Source organism: Rhinoraja longicauda, chromosome 8 (genome assembly GCF_053455715.1).
Source record: "Rhinoraja longicauda isolate Sanriku21f chromosome 8, sRhiLon1.1, whole genome shotgun sequence".
NCBI classification, from domain to species: Eukaryota; Metazoa; Chordata; class Chondrichthyes; order Rajiformes; family Arhynchobatidae; genus Rhinoraja; species Rhinoraja longicauda.
In genome coordinates this window covers 1,796,744-1,816,760 of record NC_135960.1, presented here as the reverse complement: position 1 = coordinate 1,816,760, position 20,017 = coordinate 1,796,744, and the positions used below count along the sequence as shown (strand labels likewise).

Here is a 20,017-nt window from a genome sequence, read left to right as displayed (position 1 = left end):
TAAATCCATCCAGTGAATTGGCCTCCACTGCCCTCTGTGGCAGAGAATTCCACAAATTCACAACTCTCTGGGTGAAAAAGTTCCTTCTCTCACCTCAGTTTTAAATGGCCTCCCCTTTAAAAAGTGTGTAATTACTTATTGTGCATCAGCCAAACGACGCTCAATAAACTCCCAGTCTCAAAAACGTGGCAGTGACTATATACACCGATCAGCCAAAACATTATGACCACTGACAGGCAAAGTGAATAACATTGATTGTCTTGTTACAATGGCACCTGGCAAGGGGTGGGATATATTAGGCAGCAAGTGAACAGTCAGTTCTTGAAGTTGATGTGTTGGATGCAGGAGAAATGGGCAGGAGTAAAGACCTGAGCGACTTTGACAAGGGCCAAATCGTTATGGCCAGACAACTGGGTCAGAGCATCTGTGAAACAGCAAGGCTTGTGGGGTGCTCCCGGTCAGCAGTGGTGAGTACCGACCGACCGACAGTGGTCCGAGGAGGGACAAACCACAAACCGGCGACAGACAGGGTGTTGGGCGCCCAAGGCTCATCGATGCGCGAGGGCAACGAAGGCTATCGCGTCTGGTCCGAACCGACAGAAGGTCGACTGTGGCACAAGTCACAGAAAATGTTAATGGTGGTGACGGGAGGAATGTGTCACAATACACAGTGTATCGCACCCTGCTGCGTATGGGGCTGCACACGGAGGATCAACAGCATATTGGGCAGGGGGTCAAAATGTTTTGGCTGATCGGTGTATGAAAAGTAAGAATTTCATTGTTCTGCTCTTAAAAACCGGAGGGTGGAAAATGGTGCCAAACATGACACCTCTTGCACGAGGTCTCAGTACATTATTTCTTTTATTGGGCGTCACGGTGGCGCAGCGGGTAGAGCTGCTGCCTCACAGCGCCGGAGACCCGGGTTCGATCCCGACTACGGGCGCCGTCTGTATGGAGTTTGTACGTTCTCCCCGTGACCTGCGTGGGTTTTCCCCGAGATCTTCGGTTTCCTCCCACACTCCAAAGACGTGCCGGTTTGTAGGTTAATTGGCTTGGTGTAAATGTAAAAATTGTCCCTAGTGTGTGTAGGATAGTGTTAGTGTGCGGGGATCGCTGGGCGGCGCGGACCCGGTGGGCCGAAGGGCCTGTTTCTGTGCTGTATCTCTAAATCTGTATCTCTAAATGTAAACTAGTGATAGACACAAAATGCTGGAGTAACTCAGCGGGTCAGGCAGCATCTCTGGAGAGAAGGAATGGGTGACGTTTCGGGTCGAGACCCTTCTTCAGACTTCAGGGTCTCTTGACCCGAAACGTCACCCATTCCTTCTCTCCCGAGATGCTGCCTGACCCGCTGAGTTACTCCAGCACTTTGTGTCTATCTTTGTTTTTAAACCAGCATCTGCCTAAACTAAAACAAAATAATGTATACTCGGGGCTGGTGTGAGGGTTTGTAAGAAAATAATTTCACTCTTTACATTTCTCACATGTGGTGTCACCAACTGTTCCCCATTAGTCTGAACGTCCCATATTTTGGGCTAAATTGGTTTGTCCCGTACGGGACCGCCCTTGTCCCGTATTAGGCCCAGGGGGCACTGTAGGCCCGGATGCTGTAGGCCCGGATGCTGTAGGCCCGGATGCTGTAGGCCCGGATGCTGTAGGCCCGGACAGTGTAGGCCCGGACACTGCAGGCCCGGATGCCCGGGCGCCACCTAACGGAGGTTGTGTAGCAACCCGCCTCCCGGCCCGGGCGGCCGCCATTGATGGAGCGGGAGCACGTGGCCGCTGGCTGGGTGAGGTCACGTGGGGCGCGGGGCGGTGATGTCACCTTGCCCCTTATTTGGGAGTGAGGAAGTTGGCAACCCCTATTTGCAACCCCCTCTTCACATTTCTGACGTGTGACAGTAAACCATCATTGGACCGTTGGTACGAATGACAATCGTACGCTTGATACGTAGCGTGATACAGGAGGGAAACAGGCCCTTCAGCCCAACTCGCCCACACCGACCAACATGTCCCAGCTACACTAGTCCCACCTGCCCGCGTGCACAGTGGCATCTGGGTCAAATGCTGGCAAATGGAATGGGCTCGGTGTGGGCATGTCGGTGTTGGGGGCATGTCGGTGTTGGAGGCATGTCGGTGTTGGAGGCATGTCGGTGTTGGGGGCTTGTCGGTGTTGGGGGCATGTCGGTGTTGGGGGCATGTCGGTGTTGGGGGCATGTCGGTGTTGGGGGCATGTCGGTGTTGGGGGCATGTCGGTGTTGGGGGCATGTCGGTGTTGGGGGCATGTCGGTGTTGGAGGCATGTCGGTGTTGGGGGCATGTCGGTGTTGGGGACATGTCGGTGTTGGGGGCATGTCGGTGTTGGGGGCGCTTGTCGGTGTTTTGACTCAATGCAAATGGATTTATTACTGGGACTGGCGGAGATGGGGCATCTTGTAAAAGGTGGGCAGAAGGCGTGTCTGCCTGTGTGTGTGTGTGTGTGCCTGTGTGTGTGTGTATATGTGTGTTTGCCTGTGTGTGTGTGTGTGCGTTTGCCTGTGTGTGTGTGTGCGTCTGTCTATGTGTGTTTGCCTGTGTGTGTGTCTGTGTGTGTGTGTGTGTGTGTCTGTGTGTGTGTGTGCGCGTCTGTCTATGTGTGTGTGTGTGTGTGTGTGTCTGTGTGTGTCTGTGTGTGTGTGTGTGTGTGTCTGTGTGTGTGTGTGTGTGTGTGTGTTTGCCTGTGTGTGCGTGTGTGTGTCCCTGTCCCCCCGGTGTACCAGTGCGTGTCTGCGTGTGCGTGTGTCCCTGTCTCTGAGTCTGTGGCGTGACGGTACCGTGTCCCGTGTTTCAGACCCGTTGCCCGTCTCGGACGTGAAGCCGCGTCATCGCCGGTTCCTGCGCGCCATCTTCTGCTGCCTCCCCGCGCCCGGTCACCATGACGACGCCGGCCCGGCCTACGGCAACACCAGCCCACTACTGCCCAGCGGCAAGACCAGCCTCACCAAGGTAGGCCGAGCGACACACACCCCCCCTCTCCCACCTCCCCCTTCTCCCCCCCCTTTCCCCCCTTCTCTCCCCCTCCCACCTCACTCCCCTCCCCTTCTCCCCCCCCTTTCTCTCCCCCTCCCCTCCCACCTCCCCCCAGAAAAAATGTTCTCAATGTTGGGGGAGTCCAGAACGAGGGGCCACAGTCTAAGAATAAAGGGGGGGCCATTTAAAACTGAGGTGAGAAGAAACTTTTTCACCCAGAGAGTTGTGAATCTGTGAAACTCTCTGCCACAGAGGGCAGTGGAGGCCAATTCACTGGATGGATTTAAGAGAGTTGGATAGAGCTCTAGGGGCTAGTGGAATCAAGGGATATGGGGAGAAGGCAGGCACGGGTTACTGATTGTGGATGATAAGCCATGATCACAGTGAATGGCGGTGCGTACAAGCTCGAAGGGCCGAGTGGCCTCCTCCTGCACCTATTGTCTAATGTTTCTCTCCCACTCTGTGTGTTGTTGCCCTGCACTGCCAGCACGTTGCCATGGGGTGGCAGCGCTGAGCCCACCCACCCCCCCCCCCCCCTCGGCTTCCTGTTGCAAAACAAACAACATCGCAATGCCGATAGAATTCCAGGAATGCCGGAGCGAGACGGGGCCTCAGGGGGCGGCCTGGACCGGAAAACCACGCCGGAGCGCTACACCCTACACAGCCTGTAGTTTAGAGATACAGCGCGGAGACAGGACCTTCAGCCCACCGAGCCCGCACTGACCAGAGATCCCCACACACTAACACACGCACACACACACACGCACGCACACGCACACACACACACACACACACACACACGCACACGCGCACACACACACACACACACACACACACACAGAAAACACGCACACACACAACACACACACACACACACACACACACACACACACACACACACACACACACACACACAGAAAACACGCGCACATACACACACACACACACACACACAGAAAACACGCGCACATACACACACACACACACACACACACACACACACAGAAAACACGCGCACATACACACACACACACACACACACACACACAGAAAACACGCGCACATACACACACACAGTGGTCGGTACCAGCGATCCCCACACACACACACACACACACACACAGAGAAAACACGCACACACACAAACACACACACCGACCAGCGATCCCCACACACACACACACGCCCACACACACACACCAACCAGTGATCCCTGCACACTGACACACGCACACAGAAAACACGCGCGCACACACACACACACACAGACCAGCGATCCCCACACACACACACACACGCACACAGAAAACACGCGCGCACACACACACACACACAGACCAGCGATCCCCACACACTAGCACTAACACACACACACAGAAAACACGCACCAGCGATCTACACACACACAGAGAAAACACACACACACCGACCAGCGATCCCCGCACACTAACACACACGCACACACAACGACCAGCGATCCACACACACACCGACCAGCGATCCCCGCACACTAACGCGCACACACACACAGAAAACACGCACACACGAAAGTTTACAACACATGGGACGAAAGTTTACAACACATACATCAATGCTCGTTAAACACTAGACACTCATTAATACAATTTAAAATATTACACAGACTACAGACTACATTATTCGAAGACAAAATTAAACAGGATCTTCCCAAGTATCTCCCCTATTTGTGATAAATGTCAATTTCAAGAAGCCAATTTAACTCACACTTTTGTGACTTGTACAAATATGCAAACATTTTGGATCGATATTTTAAAAATCATTTCCAAAGTTATCGATACCCAACTGGATTTAGATCCAAAATTAATAATTTTAGGATTATCAGAACACATTACAAACTTTACACTAAGTCAGAGACGCTTTCTTGACTGCGAAAAAATTAATACTTAAATTATTTTTTTTAAACGCACACACACGCACACACACTGACCAGCGATCCCTACATGCACACGCACACACACACGCACACACACACAGAAAACACACACACGCACACACAAAAAAGAAAACGCGCGCGCGCGCGCGCACACACACACACGCGAGCACACACACACACACACACACACGCACACACACACACACCAACCAGCGATCCCCACACACTCACACACACACACACACACGCGCACACACACACACACCGACCAGCACACACACACACCGACCGGCGATCTCCGCACACTAACACACACACGCACACACACACACCAACCAGTGATCCCCGCACACTAACACACACACACACACACCAACCACTATCCTACAAACACACACACACACACACACACACACACACACACACACAAACCGACCAGCGATCCTCGCACAGTAACACACACACACACACCGACCAGCGATCCCCGCACACTAACACACACACACACCGACCAGCGATCCCCGCACACTAACACACACACACACACACACACGCCGCCCAGCGATCCCCGCACACTAACACTATCTCCCACACCCACTAGGGACAATTTTTACATTTACACTGAGCCAATTAACCTACAAACCTGCACTTCTTTGGAGTGTGGGAGGAAACCGGAGCGCCCGGAGAAAACCCACTCAGGTCATGGGGAGAACGTACAAACTCCGTACAGACAGCGCCCGTGGTCGAGATTGAACCGGGGGATCTCTGGCGCTGTGAGGCAGCAGCTCTACCCGCTGCACCAGCGTGCCGCCCCTATAAGGGACTCCTAGCTGTTGTGATCACCTCCACGGCGTGCATCTTCTCCTCTGCATCTTCTCTCTCTCCCCCCTCTCTCTCTCTCCCCCCTCTCCCTCTCTCTCCCCCCTCTCCCTCTCTCTCCCCCCTCTCCCTCTCTCTCCCCCCTCTCCCTCTCTCTCTAATGTGCGCCTCTCTAATGTCCAGGGTGCTGGGAGACACCTTCTCCCGGAGGTCAAAGCCCAGGACAGTGGGAAGAAGTGCCTGGTGATCGACCTGGATGAAACCTTGGTCCACAGCTCGTTCAAGGTGGGTGACATTTTGACACCTCGTGTTTATCTGAATCTGAATGACCTTTACTGTCATTCAAAGTGAATTGAACGGAAATCATTTGACAAGCAGCCACCACAGTACAGAGTACAAGACACAAGACACACACAATTTGAACACAAACAACCATCGCAGTGACTCCTCCAGACAGGTTAGATGCGGGAAGATTGTTCCCGATGTTGGGGAAGTCCAGAACAAGGGGTCACAGTTTAAGGATAAGGGGGAAGTCTTTTAGGACCGAGATGAGAACTTTTTTTTTCACACAGAGAGTGGTGAATCTGTGGAATTCTCTGCCACAGAAGGTAGTTGAGGCCAGTTCATTGGCTATATTTAAGAGGGAGTTAGATGTGGCCCTTGTGGCTAAAGGGATCAGGGGGTATGGAGAGAAGGATACTGAGCTGGATGATCAGCCATGAACATATTGAATGGCGGTGCGTACAGGCTCGAAGGGCCGAATGGCCTACTCCTGCACCTATTTTCTATGTTTCTATGACACCCCTTCACTGTGATGGAAGGCAAGAACGTTTCTTCTCTCTTCCCCCACGCTTCTCCCAAGGACAGATATTTCGACTTCTGCCGAGGAGATGGAAGGTCCCACGCCTCGAGGAAGGGATTTTTAAAAAAAGAAAGGTTCCCCCCCCCACCCCCCACACCATCCCCCCCCCCACCCTCCACCCCATCCCCTCCACCCCCCCACCCCCCCCCACATATACACAGCTAAAATAAACTATTACACACATCTAACACATAGACAAAAAAAGAAAGGTTTCCCCCAAACCCCCCCCCCCCCCACTCTCCACCCCACTACACACCCCCCACCCCACCCTCCACCCTCCAACCCCCCCCCCCCCACATATACACAGCTAAAATAAACTACTACACACATCTAACACTATCCTACACACACACTAGGGACAATGTTTACATTTACGCCAAGCCAATTAACCTACAAACCTGTACGTCTTTGGAGTGTGGGAGGAATCCGAAGGTCTCGGAGAAAACCCACGCAGGTCACGGGGAGAACGTACAAACTCCGGCTGCAAGTCAGTGGGTATTTCTAAGGCAGAAATAGATAGATTCTTGATCAGTGCGGGTGTCAGGGGTTATGGGGAGAAGGCAGGAGAATGGGGTTAGGAGGGAGAGATAGATCAGCCGTGATTGAATGGCGGGGTAGACTCGATGGGCCGAATGGCGGGGGGTAGGGGGAGGGGTCTTGTTGCCACCACCTGACCGGTTTCTCGTCCTTGCAGCCGGTGAATAACGCGGACTTCATCGTCCCGGTGGAGATCGATGGGGCCACGCACCAGGTGAGGGGAAGGTAGACGCAGAGTGCTGGAGTAACTCAACGGGTCAGGCAGCATCTGTGGAGAGAAGGAACGGGTGACCTCTCGGGACTGAAGAAGGGTCTCGACCCAAAACCTTCTCTCCTGTGATGCTGCCTGACCCGCTGAGTTACTCCAGCACTTTGTGTCTCTCTTCGGTGTATACCAGCATCTGCAGTTCCTTCCCACGCCTCAGGTGAGGGGGGGAGGTGGGGAGAGGGAGTGGGACATGGTCGTGGGTGGGGGAGCGCAAGGCCGTGTGGTCGGGGGGAATGTAATGTCATGTGGGAGGGGGGGGGAGGCAAACATGATGTCTAGGGTTGCCAACTGTCCCGTATTTTGGGCTAAATTGGTTTGTCCCGTACGGGACCGCCCTTGTCGCCCCCCCCACCCCCCCACATGACCCGGACGCTGTGGACCCGGACGCTGTGGACCCGGACAGTGTAGGCCCGGATACTGGAGGCCCGGAGGCCCGGGCGCTGCCTAACTGAGGTTGCATAGCAACCCGCCTCCCGGACCTGGGGCGGTCGCCATTGGTGGAGCGGGAGCACGTGGCCGCTGGCTGGTTGAGGTCACGTGGGGCGTGGGGCGGGTGACGTCACCTTGTCCCGTATTTGGGCGTGAGATAGTTGGTGCCTACTACTGGAGGGGTGGGGAACGTCATGTGGCCAGAGGTGGGGTGGGGGGGTGGGGAGATCATGTGACATCGTGTGGGTGGGGAACAAAACATGTCATGGGTGAGGTGGGGGTTAGTTTAGAGATACAGTGCGTGAACAGGCCCTTCGGCCCATCGCTCGTGAGAGGGGCCTGATGATGGAGCGGGGAGATATCTCAGCTGGGCCATGCAAGGCTGTGGCCTGCTTCAAGTAATCCAGGATAGGCTGCAAGTCTAACCCAGGCCTGTCCTTGACTACTTGGTTCAGGAACCAGCCCCATCCATCGAGTTCAGCCCACGCCCGCCAGACCGCATCTCGAATATCGCGTTCAGTTCTGGGCACCGTGTTACAGCAAAAATATTGTCACGCTTGAAAGGGTTCAGAGACGATTTACGAGGATGTTGCCAGGACTAGAGGGTGTGAGCTACAGGGAGAGGTTGAGCAGGCTGGGTCTCTATTCCATGGAGCGCAGGAGGATGAGGGGAGATCTTATAGAGGTGTACAAAATCATGAGAGGAATAGATCGGGTAGATGCACAGAGTCTCTTGCCCAGAGTAGGGGAATCGAGGACCAGAGGACACAGGTTCAAGGAATTTAATAGGAATCCGAGGGTTAACCTTTTCACACAGAGGGTGGTGGGTGTATGGAAGAGCTGCCAGAGGAGGTAGTTGAGGCTGGGACTATTCCGACGTTTAAGAAACAGTTGGACAGGTACATGGATAGGACAGGTTTGGAGGGATATGGACCAAACGCAGGCAGGTGGGACTAGTGTAGCTGGGACACTGTTGGCCGGTGTGGGCGAGTTGGGCCGAAGGGCCTGTTTCCACACTGTGTCACTCTCATCTCTCTCTACTCCAGCCTGAATTGTGGTCCAGTTTGCTGATAGAGTTCAGTTTAGTTTAGAGACACCACGATACTTTGGCCCACCGAGCCCACGCCGACCAGAGATCGCCGCGCACCACGGGCGCTATCCTACGCACACGAGGGACTACTTACAATTATACCGATGCCAATTAACCTACAAACCCAGTGGGAGAGTCTAGGACCAGAGGGCACGGCCTCAGAATTGAAGGACGTTCCTTTAGGAAGGAGATGAGGAAAATCTTTTTCAATCAGAGAGTTGTGAATCTGTGGAATTCTCTGCCTCAGAAGGCAGTGGAGGCCAATTCTCTGAATGCATTCAAGAGAGAGCTAGATAGAGCTCTTAAGGATAGCTGAGTCAGGGGGTATGGGGAGAAGGCAGGAACGGGGTACTGATTGAGAATGATCAGCCATGATCACATTGAATGGCAGTGCTGGCTCGAGGGGCCGAATGGCCTCCTCCTGCACCTATTGTCTGTTGAATTTCTTTAGTCAGAGATACATAGATTATTGATCATGCGGGTGTCAGGGGTTATGGGGAGAAGGCAGGAGAATGGGGTTAGGAGGGAGAGATAGATCAGCCATGATTGAATGGCGGGGTAGACTCGATGGGCCGAATGCTCCTATAATGTGTGAAATGGGAGCGTTTGCAAAGGTGTTGAGGAGAGGGTGGGGGGGGGGGGAGTGGGACGGACTGTGGGGGATGGGTTGGTACAGAGCTAGCATGGACTTGATGAGATGAATGGCTGTTCTGTGAAATGCATTTACCCCCTCTCTCTCTGATCTTCCCCTCTCCCCCCCTTTTTCTCTCTGTCTCTCCGCCCCCCTCCCCACTTTCTCTGCCCCCCCCCTCCAATACCCCCCCTCACTCTTTGCGTCCTGTGTCGTAGGTCTATGTTCTGAAGAGGCCGCACGTGGACGAGTTTCTGAGGAGGATGGGGGAGCTGTTTGAGTGCGTTCTGTTCACGGCTAGTCTGTCCAAGGTCAGTATCCCCCCTCCTCAACTCCCCCCCCCCCCTCCACCTCCCTCCCCCTCCCCTCCATCCCCCTCCACCCCCCTCCCCTCCACCCCCTTCCCCTCCACCTCCACCCCCTCCCCTCCCCCCCTCCCCTCCATCCCCCTCCCCTCCACCCCCCTCCCCTCCACCCCCCTCCCCTCCATCCCCCTCCCCTCCATCCCCCTCCCCTCCATCCCCCCTCCCCTCCATCCCCCTCCCCTCCATCCCCCTCCCCTCCATCCCCCTCCCCTCCACCCCCCTCCCCCCTCCACCCTCCACCCCCCTCCCCTCCACCTCCATTCCCCTCCCCTCCATTCCCCTCCCCTCCACCCCCCTCCCCTCCATCCCCCTTCCTCAGCCCCCCTCCATCCCCCTCCCCTCCACCCCCCTCCCTCCCCCTCCCTCCATCCCCTTCCCCCCCTTCCCCTCCATCCCCCTCCCCTCCACCCCTCCCTCCCCTCCACCCCTCCTTCCCCTCCACCCCTCCTTCCCCTCCACCCCCTCCCCTCCATCCCCCTCCCCTCCCTCCCTCCCCATGCCCCTCCCCTCCATCCCCCTCCCCTCCACCTCCTCCCCTCCATCCCCCCCTCCATCCCCCCTCCCCTCCACCCCCTCCCCTCCATCCCCCTCCCCTCCATCCCCCTCCCCTCCATCCCCCTCCCCTCCATCCCCCTCCCCTCCATCCCCCTCCCCTCCATCCCCCTCCCCTCCATCCCCACCCCCCTCCATCCCCCTCCCCACCATCCCCCTCCCCTCCATCCTCTCCCATCTCCCCCTCCTCAACCCCCCCCTCTCCAAACCCCCCTCCCTTCTCCCTTCTCCCCCTCCCTTCTCCCCTCTCCCCCCTCCCCTCTCCCCCCTCCCCTCTCCCCCTCCCCCTCTCCCCCTCCCCTCTCCCCCCTCCCTTCTCCCCCCCTCCCTTCTCCCCCCTCCCCTCTCCCCCCTCCCCTCTCCCCCCTCCCCTCTCCACCCCTCCCCTCTCCACCCCTCCCCTCTCCTCCCCTCTCCTCCCCTCTCCTCCCCTCTCCCCTCTCCTCCCCTCCCCTCTCCACCCCTCCCCTCTCCACCCCTCCCCTCTCCACCCCTCCCCTCTCCACCCCTCCCCTCTCCAACCCTCCTCCCTCCCATCTCCCCACCCCCCACCTCATTGAAACGTACAGAGCAGTGAGTGGCCTGGATAGAGTGGATGTGGAGAGGATGTTTCCACCAGTGGGAGAGTCTAGGACCAGAGGGCACAGCCTCAGAATTAAAGGACGTTCCTTTAGGAAGGAGATGAGGAGGAATTTCTTCAGTCAGAGGGTGGTGAATCTGTGGGATTCGTTGCCACAGACGGCTGTGGAGGCCACAAGTCAGTGGGTGTTTTTCAAGGCGGAGATAGATAGATTGTTGATCAGTGCGGGTGTCAGGGGTTACGGGGAGAAGGCGGGAGAATGGGGTTAGGAGGGAGAGATAGATCAGCCATGGTTGAATGGCGGGGTAGACTCGATGGGCCGAGTGGCCTATTGAACGTTTGTCCGAGTGAAGTTGGCCGCGACCTTCCCACGCTGACGGCTCTAACTGTCTGTCTTTCCCTCACCTCCGCCCCCTGACCCCGAGCAGTATGCTGACCCCGTGGCTGACCTCCTGGACAAGTGGGGGTCGTTCCGGAGCCGGCTGTTCCGGGAGTCGTGCGTCTTCCACCGCGGCAACTACGTGAAGGACCTGAGTCGTCTGGGCCGTGCCATGAACCAGCTGGTCATCGTGGACAACTCCCCCGCCAGCTACGTCTTCCACCCCAACAACGCGGTGCGTAGCAACGCCCCCTCTCACCCCCTCCCCCCCACTCACCCCCTCCCCCCATCTCCCCCACCCCCTCCCTCTCCCCCCTCAACCCCGCTCCCTCCCCTCTCCCCAACAATGGGGTACATAGCTAGTGATAGTGGACAACTCGCCCGCCAGCTACGTCTTCCACCCCAACAACGCGGTGCGTAGCAACGCCCACACCCCCCCCCCATCTCCCCCACCCCCCTACCCCTCTCACCCCCCCCCTCCCCAACAACGCAGTGCTTAGCAACCCCCTCTCTCCCCCATCCCCAACGTCGGGGGACATAGCAAGCCTCCCCTTCCCCCACTCTTCCCCCGTCCCCAACAACGCGGTGCGTAGCAACGCCCACACCCCCCCCCCCCATCTCCCCCACCCCCCTACCCCTCTCACCCCCCCTCCCCAACAACGCAGTGCGTAGCAACCCCCCTCTCTCCCCCATCCCCAACGTCGGGGGACATAGCAAGCCTCCCCTTCCCCCACTCTTCCCCCGTCCCCAACAACGGGGTACGTAGCAACCCCATCTCCCCCTCTCCCAAATAATGGGGTACGTAGCAACCCTCCTTCACCCCCCCCCTCTGCCCAACAATGCGGTAACTTAGCAACCCCCTCCCCGCCCCCCCTCCTCCTCAACTCCCCCCTCTCCCTTCCCCCCTCCCCCCTACAATGGTGTACGTAGCTGGTCATCGTGAACACCTTGCCCACCAGCTACAACTTCCACCCCAACAACAACATCCACCCCCCCCCCCCCCTCTATCCCCTCTCCCCCCGGCGGTACACGACTCCCCGACTCCCCCCGAAACGCAGTATGTATCGCCGTCTGTCTTCTTTCTCCCCCCCCCCCCCACCCCCAACCCCCCTCGGTACCCTCTCCTGCCTTCCCCCCCTCCCCCCCCACCCCCTCGGTACCCTCTCCTGCCTTCCCCCCCTCCCCCCCCACCCCCTCGGTACCCTCTCCTGCCTTCCCCCCCTCCCCCCCCCACCCCCTCGGTACCCCTCTCCTGCCTTCCCCCCCCCCCCCCACCCCCTCGGTACCCTCTCCTGCCTTCCCTCCCCCCCCCCACCCCCTCGGTACCCTCTCCTGCCTTCCCTCCCCCCCCCACCCCCTCGGTACCCTCTCCTGCCTCCCCTTCCCCCCCCCCCCCCGCATTACAGCACCAGAGACTCGGGTTCAATCCCACTTACGGGCGCTGTCTGTACGGAGTTCGCACGTTCTCCCCGTGACCCGCGTGGTTATCTCCGCGAACTCCAGTTTCACAGAAACATAAAAAATAGGTGCAGGAGGAGGCCATTCGGCCCATCGAGGCAGCACCGCCATTCATTGTGATCATGGCTGATCATCCACAATCAGTAACCCATGCCTGCCTTCTCCCCATATCCCCTGATTCCACTAGCCCCTAGAGCTCTATCTAACTCTCTTTTAAATCCATCCAGTGAATCGGCCTCCACTGCCCTCTGTGGCAGAGAATTCTACAAATTCACAACTCTCTGGGTGAAGAAGTTCCTTCTCACCTCAGTTTTAAATGACCTCCCCTTTATTCTTAAACTGTGTGGCCCCTGGTTCTGGACTCCCCCAACATTGGGAACATTTTTTCCTGCATCTGGCTTGTCCAGTCCCTTTTATAATTTTATACGTCTCTATAAGATCCCCCTCTCATTAACTCCTAGTGAATACAAACCCAGTCTGTCCAATCTTTCCTCGTACGACAGTCCCGCCATCCCGGGGATTAACCTGGTGAACCTACGCTGCACTGCCTCAATAGCAAGGACGTCCTTCCTCAAATGAGGAGACAAAACTGCACACAGTACTCCAGGGGCGGTCTCACTAGGGCCCTGTACAACTGCAGAAGAACCTCTTTGCTCCTATACTCAACTCCTCTCGTTATGAAATCCAAACGTGCCGTGGCCATTTCCACCCCAGGCTCCTCTGCTTTTAACCAAGCCCCCTTCCCCCCTCTCCCGCAGGTCCCTGTGGCCTCGTGGTTCGACGACGTGTCCGACACTGAGCTTCTGGACCTGCTCCCGTTCTTCGAGAGGCTGTCGAAGGCGGACGAAGGTTTACACGGCGTTGAGGGAACACAAGTCCAGCTAGTACCTGGTCCGGGCGGCGAGCAGACGGAGGGAGGGAGGGGTGGGGGTTTGTCTGCCCCCTCCCCCCACCCTCCACGAGGAGGTCTGTCCCCTCCCCTTCCCCCCCCGTCTCACGGGCGTCTGACGATGGAGAGAACACCTCTCGTGGACAATGGCTGGTCGCACATTTAATCACGACCAACTCCCAGTGGACTCTTGTCCACATGGACATGATCTATCTTTCTATCTACCTAACCTTGTGGTGGGGTGGGGGGGAGGGGTGGGTGGGTGGGGGGGGGGGGGGGGTCTCCAGAGGAGATTGTCTGCCCCCCCCCGTCTCACGGAAGTCTGGCGACATCTAACCCTTCTCATGGACAATGGATGGTTGGTTGGGCACGTAATCATGATCAACTCCCAGTGGAGTTTTGTACACATGGACCAGATCTATCTATCTGTCTGTCTACCTAACCTTGGGATTGGGGTTGGGGGCTTGGGTGGTGGAGGGAGAGAGGGGCTTCTGAGACCATTTTGGGTGCCAGGCTTGCAACGCCGTCTCGGGGTTGAGTTGTTGGCCGCTGGATCGGGTCTACCCGTTGCCCTGTGTGGCCGCGGTGAAGTGGGTGATTAGCCGATTACATGCCCCCCACCAAACACACGCACGCGCACGCAGACAGGGGACATCGGCGGCCGTCTCCACAACCTCTGACCCTTCTCTGGATCTCGCCGGCACTTCCGAAGAGGACCTCCCACCCGCGTTGCGTGGACCTTGCGCGTTGGAGAGCGGACGCGGCGAACTGTCCACTGGAGGCAGGCGCCGGATGCAGTGGAGGTCGGACAAACAACGGTTCCCACCGTGGAGAAGGCGGGTGGGATTTGACTTCCAGGAGCCAACTCAGCGGGTCAGGCAGCTTCTGTGGAGAACATGGATAGGTGACGTTTCACAGAGTGCTGGAGTAACTCAGCGGGTCAGGCAGCAATCTGTGGAGAACATGGATAGGTGACGTTTCATAGAGTGCTGGAGTAACACAGTGGGTCAGGCAGCATCTGTGGAGAACATGGATAGGTGACGTTTTGTGTCAAGAATTGAGTCTAAACAAGGGTGAACATAGGTCTGAAGATGCATTGTGACCCAAAACCGCCACCTATCCATGTTCTCCACAGATGCTGCCTGACCCGCTGAGTTACTCCGGCACTCTGTGAAACGCCACCTATCCATGTTCTCCACAGATGCTGTCTGACCCGCTGAGTTACTCCGGCACTCTGTGAAACGTCACCCATTCATGTTCTCCAGAGATGCTGCCTGACCCAAAAAAGACACAGAGCATAAGTTATCGATCGTACTTATACGACCAATGTTGATCGTGGTTTTTTGATTTTGGTTGGGCATTTTGAGGAGCTCTCTCCTGGCTTTGAGTTGTTGGGGGGGGGGAGGCTCCTGAGCATCGGTATGGTGGCGCAGCAGTAGAGTTGCCGCCTTACAGCGAAGGCAGCGCCGGAGACCCGGGTTCCATCCGACTACGGGCGCCGTCTGTACGGAGTTTGTACGTTCTCCCCGTGACCCGCGTGGGTTTTCTCCGAGATCTTCGGTTTCCTCCCGCATTCCAAAGACGTGCGGGTTTGTAGGTTAATTGTCTGGGCCATTGTTGACTTGTGTCAAGGAGGACTGAACAGGCTGGTCATTCCTCCATCCCAGTTGAACCTGTCTTTTCCGACTGGGAATCCTTTGCTGGGAATTTCAGGCTTGCGGTGTTTTCCCGGAGCGAGTCGTTGGTCTCCCAAGGGTTGGTTGAGTTCCCGATTTCTTGGTGGACCTCCATTGTTGACATGCGTCACGATGCACCATCACCTCCAAGAGCGTTTCTCGCGAGTCCTGGCTTGACCAAACCCCCCCTCTCCCTCCCCCAGGGTGGGATTAGAGACCAAAGATACTAGAGGAGCTAGATAGACCACTCGACCCTAAAAAAACGTCGTTCAATCACGGCGGCCCATTTTAGTCGGCAGAAACTTGCAGAAACATTTAAAAGAAAAATAACAAACATCTGTGAGTTGATAGATGAGATATATTCTGCATTTTTAATGGTATCATCACACATACTGTTCCCCCCCCCAACACCGATTACACTGCGAGAGGCAGAGAGAACGGTGGAGTTTTGCTTACTAAAATGGCTCCTTTGCGCACTACACTTCAGTATAGGGGAAAAATAACTGCAGATGATGGTAACGAATCGGAGGTATCACAAAATGCTGGAGTAACTCAGCGGGTCAGGCAGCATCTCTGGAGAGAAGGAATGGGGTGACCCGAAACGACGACCATTCCTTCTCTCCAGAGATGCTGCCTGACCTGCTGAGACACTCCAACATTTTGCGTTACGCTTCAGTGTTGGTGGTTTTGACAGAGCGGTCTTCCTTGCTCAGCTCTGGTATCTTTGTTGGGAGACCATCAGGCACCTTGCTTTGGCCTTTCGGATATAACAGGGAGATTCCCCACCCACCCACATTGAGTGCTGTCCCCACTCCCCCCCCCCCTCCACACCGTCTCCCAACCTCCACCAGGATACCCTGCTATGCCTTGGAGGTCATTCCTCCATCTCTCCAGTTGAACCTGGCTATTGCGACTGGGAATTCTTTGCTGGGAATTTGAGGCTCGTGGTGTCTTCCCGGGGGCGAGTCGTTGGGTTCCAGCGTAAGGGATCTCCCAAGGTTTGGTAGAGTTGCCCGGATCCTTGGTGGACCTCCATTGTTGACTTGTGTCAAGGAGGACCCGAACAGGCTGGTCATTCACCCATCTCCCAGTTGAACCTGGTATTCCGACTGGGAATCCTTCGCTGGGACATTTCCCCCCCCCCCCCCGCGGTGTCCTTCCCGGAGCGAGTCGTTGTGCTCCAAGGGTTGGTAGAGTTGCCCGAATCCTTGGTGGACCTCCATTGTTGACATGCGTCACGATCCACATCTCTGGAAACTAACGAACGTTGCCTTGAATCTTATCAAGTGCCTTCTCTATATTTATATATAGAGAGCATTATAAATATATATATATAAATAAAATGTAATTAAAACTTTTGAGTACAATGGCAGATGGGACCTAGAATAATATTTTTTCCTCCTATTTTTATATTGCGTCAGTGTGTGGTCTGACCGACATTCCTGGATCTGATCCTATCCCAGTGTTTCAGGTGCTGTGGGCAGGATGTCTCTTTGGATCAAATCACATATTCCTCTCCTCTTCAATAAAGGGCTTTCTTTAAAACTCATCTCCAAGTGTCGGCTGTGTGCTACCTGTTGCCTGACTTACAATACAATAGACAATAGGTCTTAGGAGTAGGCCATTCGGCCCTTCGAGCCTGTACGCAACCGCCATTCAATGTGATCATGGCTGATCATTCTCAATCAGTACCCCGTTCCTGCCTTCTCCCCATAACCCCCTGACTCCACTATCCTTAAGAGCTCTATCTAGCTCTCTCTTGAATGCGATTCAGAGAATTGGCCTCCACTGCCTTCTGAGGCAGAGAATTCCACAGATTCACAACTCTCTGACTGAAAAAGTTTTCCTCATCTCCGTTCTAAATGGCCTACACCTTATTATTAAACCGTGGCCCCCTGGTTCTGGACTCCCCCAACATTTGGGAACATGTTTCCTGCCTCTAATGTGTCTGGTACTCCACCATTCAATCATGGCTGATCTATCTCTCCCTCCTAACCCCATTCTCCTGCCTTCTCCCCATAACCCCTGACACCCGCACTGATCAAAAATCTATCTATCTCTGCCCTTAAAAATATCCGCTGACTTGTGGCCTCCACAGCCGTCTGTGGCAAAGAATCCCACAGATTCACTTATCTTGATTACCAAGAGTGTCGAAGGCAGGGCCACGGTTCTTTAATCATCATGGGGCTAAGCTGCGGTGAAATTGGTTTTGCCTACTGATCAGAAGGTTAATGCCACACACAACATCGGCCTGAATAGAGTGGATGTGGAGAGGATGTTTCCACCAGTGGGAGAGTCTAGGACCAGAGGGCACAGCCTCAGAATTAAAGGACGTTCCTTTAGGAAAGGAGATGAGGAGATGAATTTCTTTAGTCAGAGGGTGGTGAATCTGTGGGATTCGTTGCCACAGACGACTGTGGAGGCCACAAGTCGGGCACGGTGGCGCAGCGGTAGAGTTGCCGCCTTACAGCGAATGCAGCGCCGGAGACCCGGGTTCCATCCTGACTACGGGCACCGTCTGTACGGAGTTTGTACGTTCTCCCCGTGACCTGCGTGGGGTTTTCTACCGAGATCTTCGGTTTCCTCCCACACTCCAAAGACGTGCGGGTTTGTAGGTTAATTGGCTGGGCAAATGTAAAAATTGTCCCTAGTGGGTGTAGGATAGTGTTAGTGTGCGGGGATCGCTGGGCGGCACGGACCCGTGGGCCGAAGGGCCTGTTTCCACACTGTATCTCTAAATCTAAAATGTCAGTGGATATTTTTTAAGGCAGAGATAGATGGATTCTTGTGTAGGTAAACAACTGCAGAGGCTGGTACAAATCGAAGGTATTTATTCACAAAATGCTGGAGTAACTCAGCGGGTCAGGCAGGCAGCATCTCAGGAGAGAGGGAATGGGTGACGTTCGGGTCGAGACCCCTCTTCTGACTGAATCTTCACCATTCATGTGAATCAAGATAGATTGTTGATCAGTGCGGGTGTCAGGGGTTATGGGGGAGAAGGCCGGAGAATGGGGTTAGGATCGGCCGCGATTGAATGGTAGAGTGAACGCGATGGGCTGAATGGCCTAATTCTGTTCCGATCACTTATGATCTTATGAACTTTTACGCTATCCTATTCCAAGTAGAACTGCGAGTTCAGCTCGATTGGAATCAGGCCTGTGCTTATCAGGACAATTAGATGGCAAAGGTCCATGTTCTAATTTTAGATGTTTATATAATCTTGCCGTTCAAAGGAAGCGTTTATAATTCTGTTTGGTTTAGTATTAGGGGTCGCCAACTATCTCACTCCCCAAATACGGGACAAGGTGACGTCACCGCCCCGCGCCCCACGTGACCTCACCCAGCCAGCGGCCACGTGCTCCCGCTCCACCAATGGCGGCCGCCCGGTCCGGGAGGCGGGTTGCTACGCAACCTCCGTTAGGTGAACGCACTCTGCCCCACTCCCCGAACGTCCAGGCCTACAGCGTCCAGGCCTACACTGTCCGGGCCTACACTGTCCGGGCCTACACTGTCCGGGCCTACACTGCCCTGGACTACAGTGGCCCCCGGGCCTACACTGTCCTGGCCTACAGCGGCCCCCGGGCCCTACAGTGATCGGGACTACCGTGTCCGAGCCCTTCAGTGTCCGGGCCTTCAGTGTCCGGGCTTACAATGTCCAGGCCTACAGCGTCCGGGCCTACAGCGCGCCCCCCGAGCCTAATATGGGACAAGGGCGGTCCCGTACGGGACAAACAAAATTAGCCCAAAATATGGGATGTCGCGGCTAATACGGGACAGTTGACAACCCTAGTTAGTATCGTGATAGTCATTGAGTGATGCAGCGTGCAAACATGCCCTTTGGGCCCAACTTGCCACACCGCCCAACGTGCCCCAGCTACACTAGTCCCACCTGCCCACGTTTGGCCATATCCCTCCAAACCTGTCCTATCCATGTACCTAATCCAAATGTTTCTTATGGAGGATAGACACAGAGTGCTGGAGTAACTCAGCGGGTCAGGCAGCATCTGTGGAGAAAAACGGATAGGTGACGTTTCACAGAGTGCTGGAGTAACTTAGCGAGTCAGGCAGCATCTGTGGAGAACATGGATAGGTGACGTTTCGGTCTGAAGAAGGGAATCTGACCTGAAACTTCACCTATTCCCATGCTCCAGAGATGCTGCCTGACCTGCTCAGTTATAGTCATAGAGTGATACAGTGTGGAAACAGGCCCCTCGGCCCAACTCGCCCACACCGGCCAACAATGTCCCAGCTACCCTAGTCCCACCTGCCCGCGTTTGGTCCATAACCCTCCAAACCTATCCTATCCATGTACCTGTCCAACTGTTACTTAAACGTTGGGATAGTCCCAGCCTTAACTACCTCCTCCGGCAGCTCGTTCCATACACCCACCACCCTCTGTGTGGAAAAGTTACCCCTCAGATTCCTCTTAGTTACTCCAGCAATTTGTGTCCATCTTCAGTAAATTGGACTGTTACAGATTGGCGGAGATTGTTTGCGTGAGTAGTCGGTCCACGCCTATTTACAATCTACACTAAGGATGGATGATCAGGGCAGTGTACGAT

The 20,017-nt window shown here is 55.6% G+C and overlaps 1 protein-coding gene across 1 annotated transcript; it reads left to right on the top strand.

The window, feature by feature from the left end:
- Window positions 1-2,113: 2,113 nt before the first annotated feature.
- On the top strand, window positions 2,114-14,007 carry LOC144596133 (carboxy-terminal domain RNA polymerase II polypeptide A small phosphatase 1-like). Its single transcript, XM_078404310.1, has 7 exons — window positions 2,114-2,132; window positions 2,830-2,984; window positions 5,923-6,024; window positions 7,296-7,352; window positions 9,775-9,867; window positions 11,482-11,667; window positions 13,649-14,007. The coding sequence occupies exons 1-7, from the start codon at window positions 2,114-2,116 to the stop codon at window positions 13,943-13,945; spliced, it is 909 nt and encodes a 302-aa protein (XP_078260436.1). The 3' UTR covers window positions 13,946-14,007.
- Window positions 14,008-20,017: the final 6,010 nt, after the last annotated feature.

What these genes read in the sequence shown, in the direction of transcription:
- LOC144596133 (XM_078404310.1), top strand. An exon ending in GCAAGACCAGCCTCACCAAG is followed by an intron (nt 2,985 to 5,922) that starts GTAGGCCGAGCG and finishes TCTAATGTCCAG; the next exon opens with GGTGCTGGGAGACACCTTCT. An exon ending in TCGATGGGGCCACGCACCAG is followed by an intron (nt 7,353 to 9,774) that starts GTGAGGGGAAGG and finishes CCTGTGTCGTAG; the next exon opens with GTCTATGTTCTGAAGAGGCC.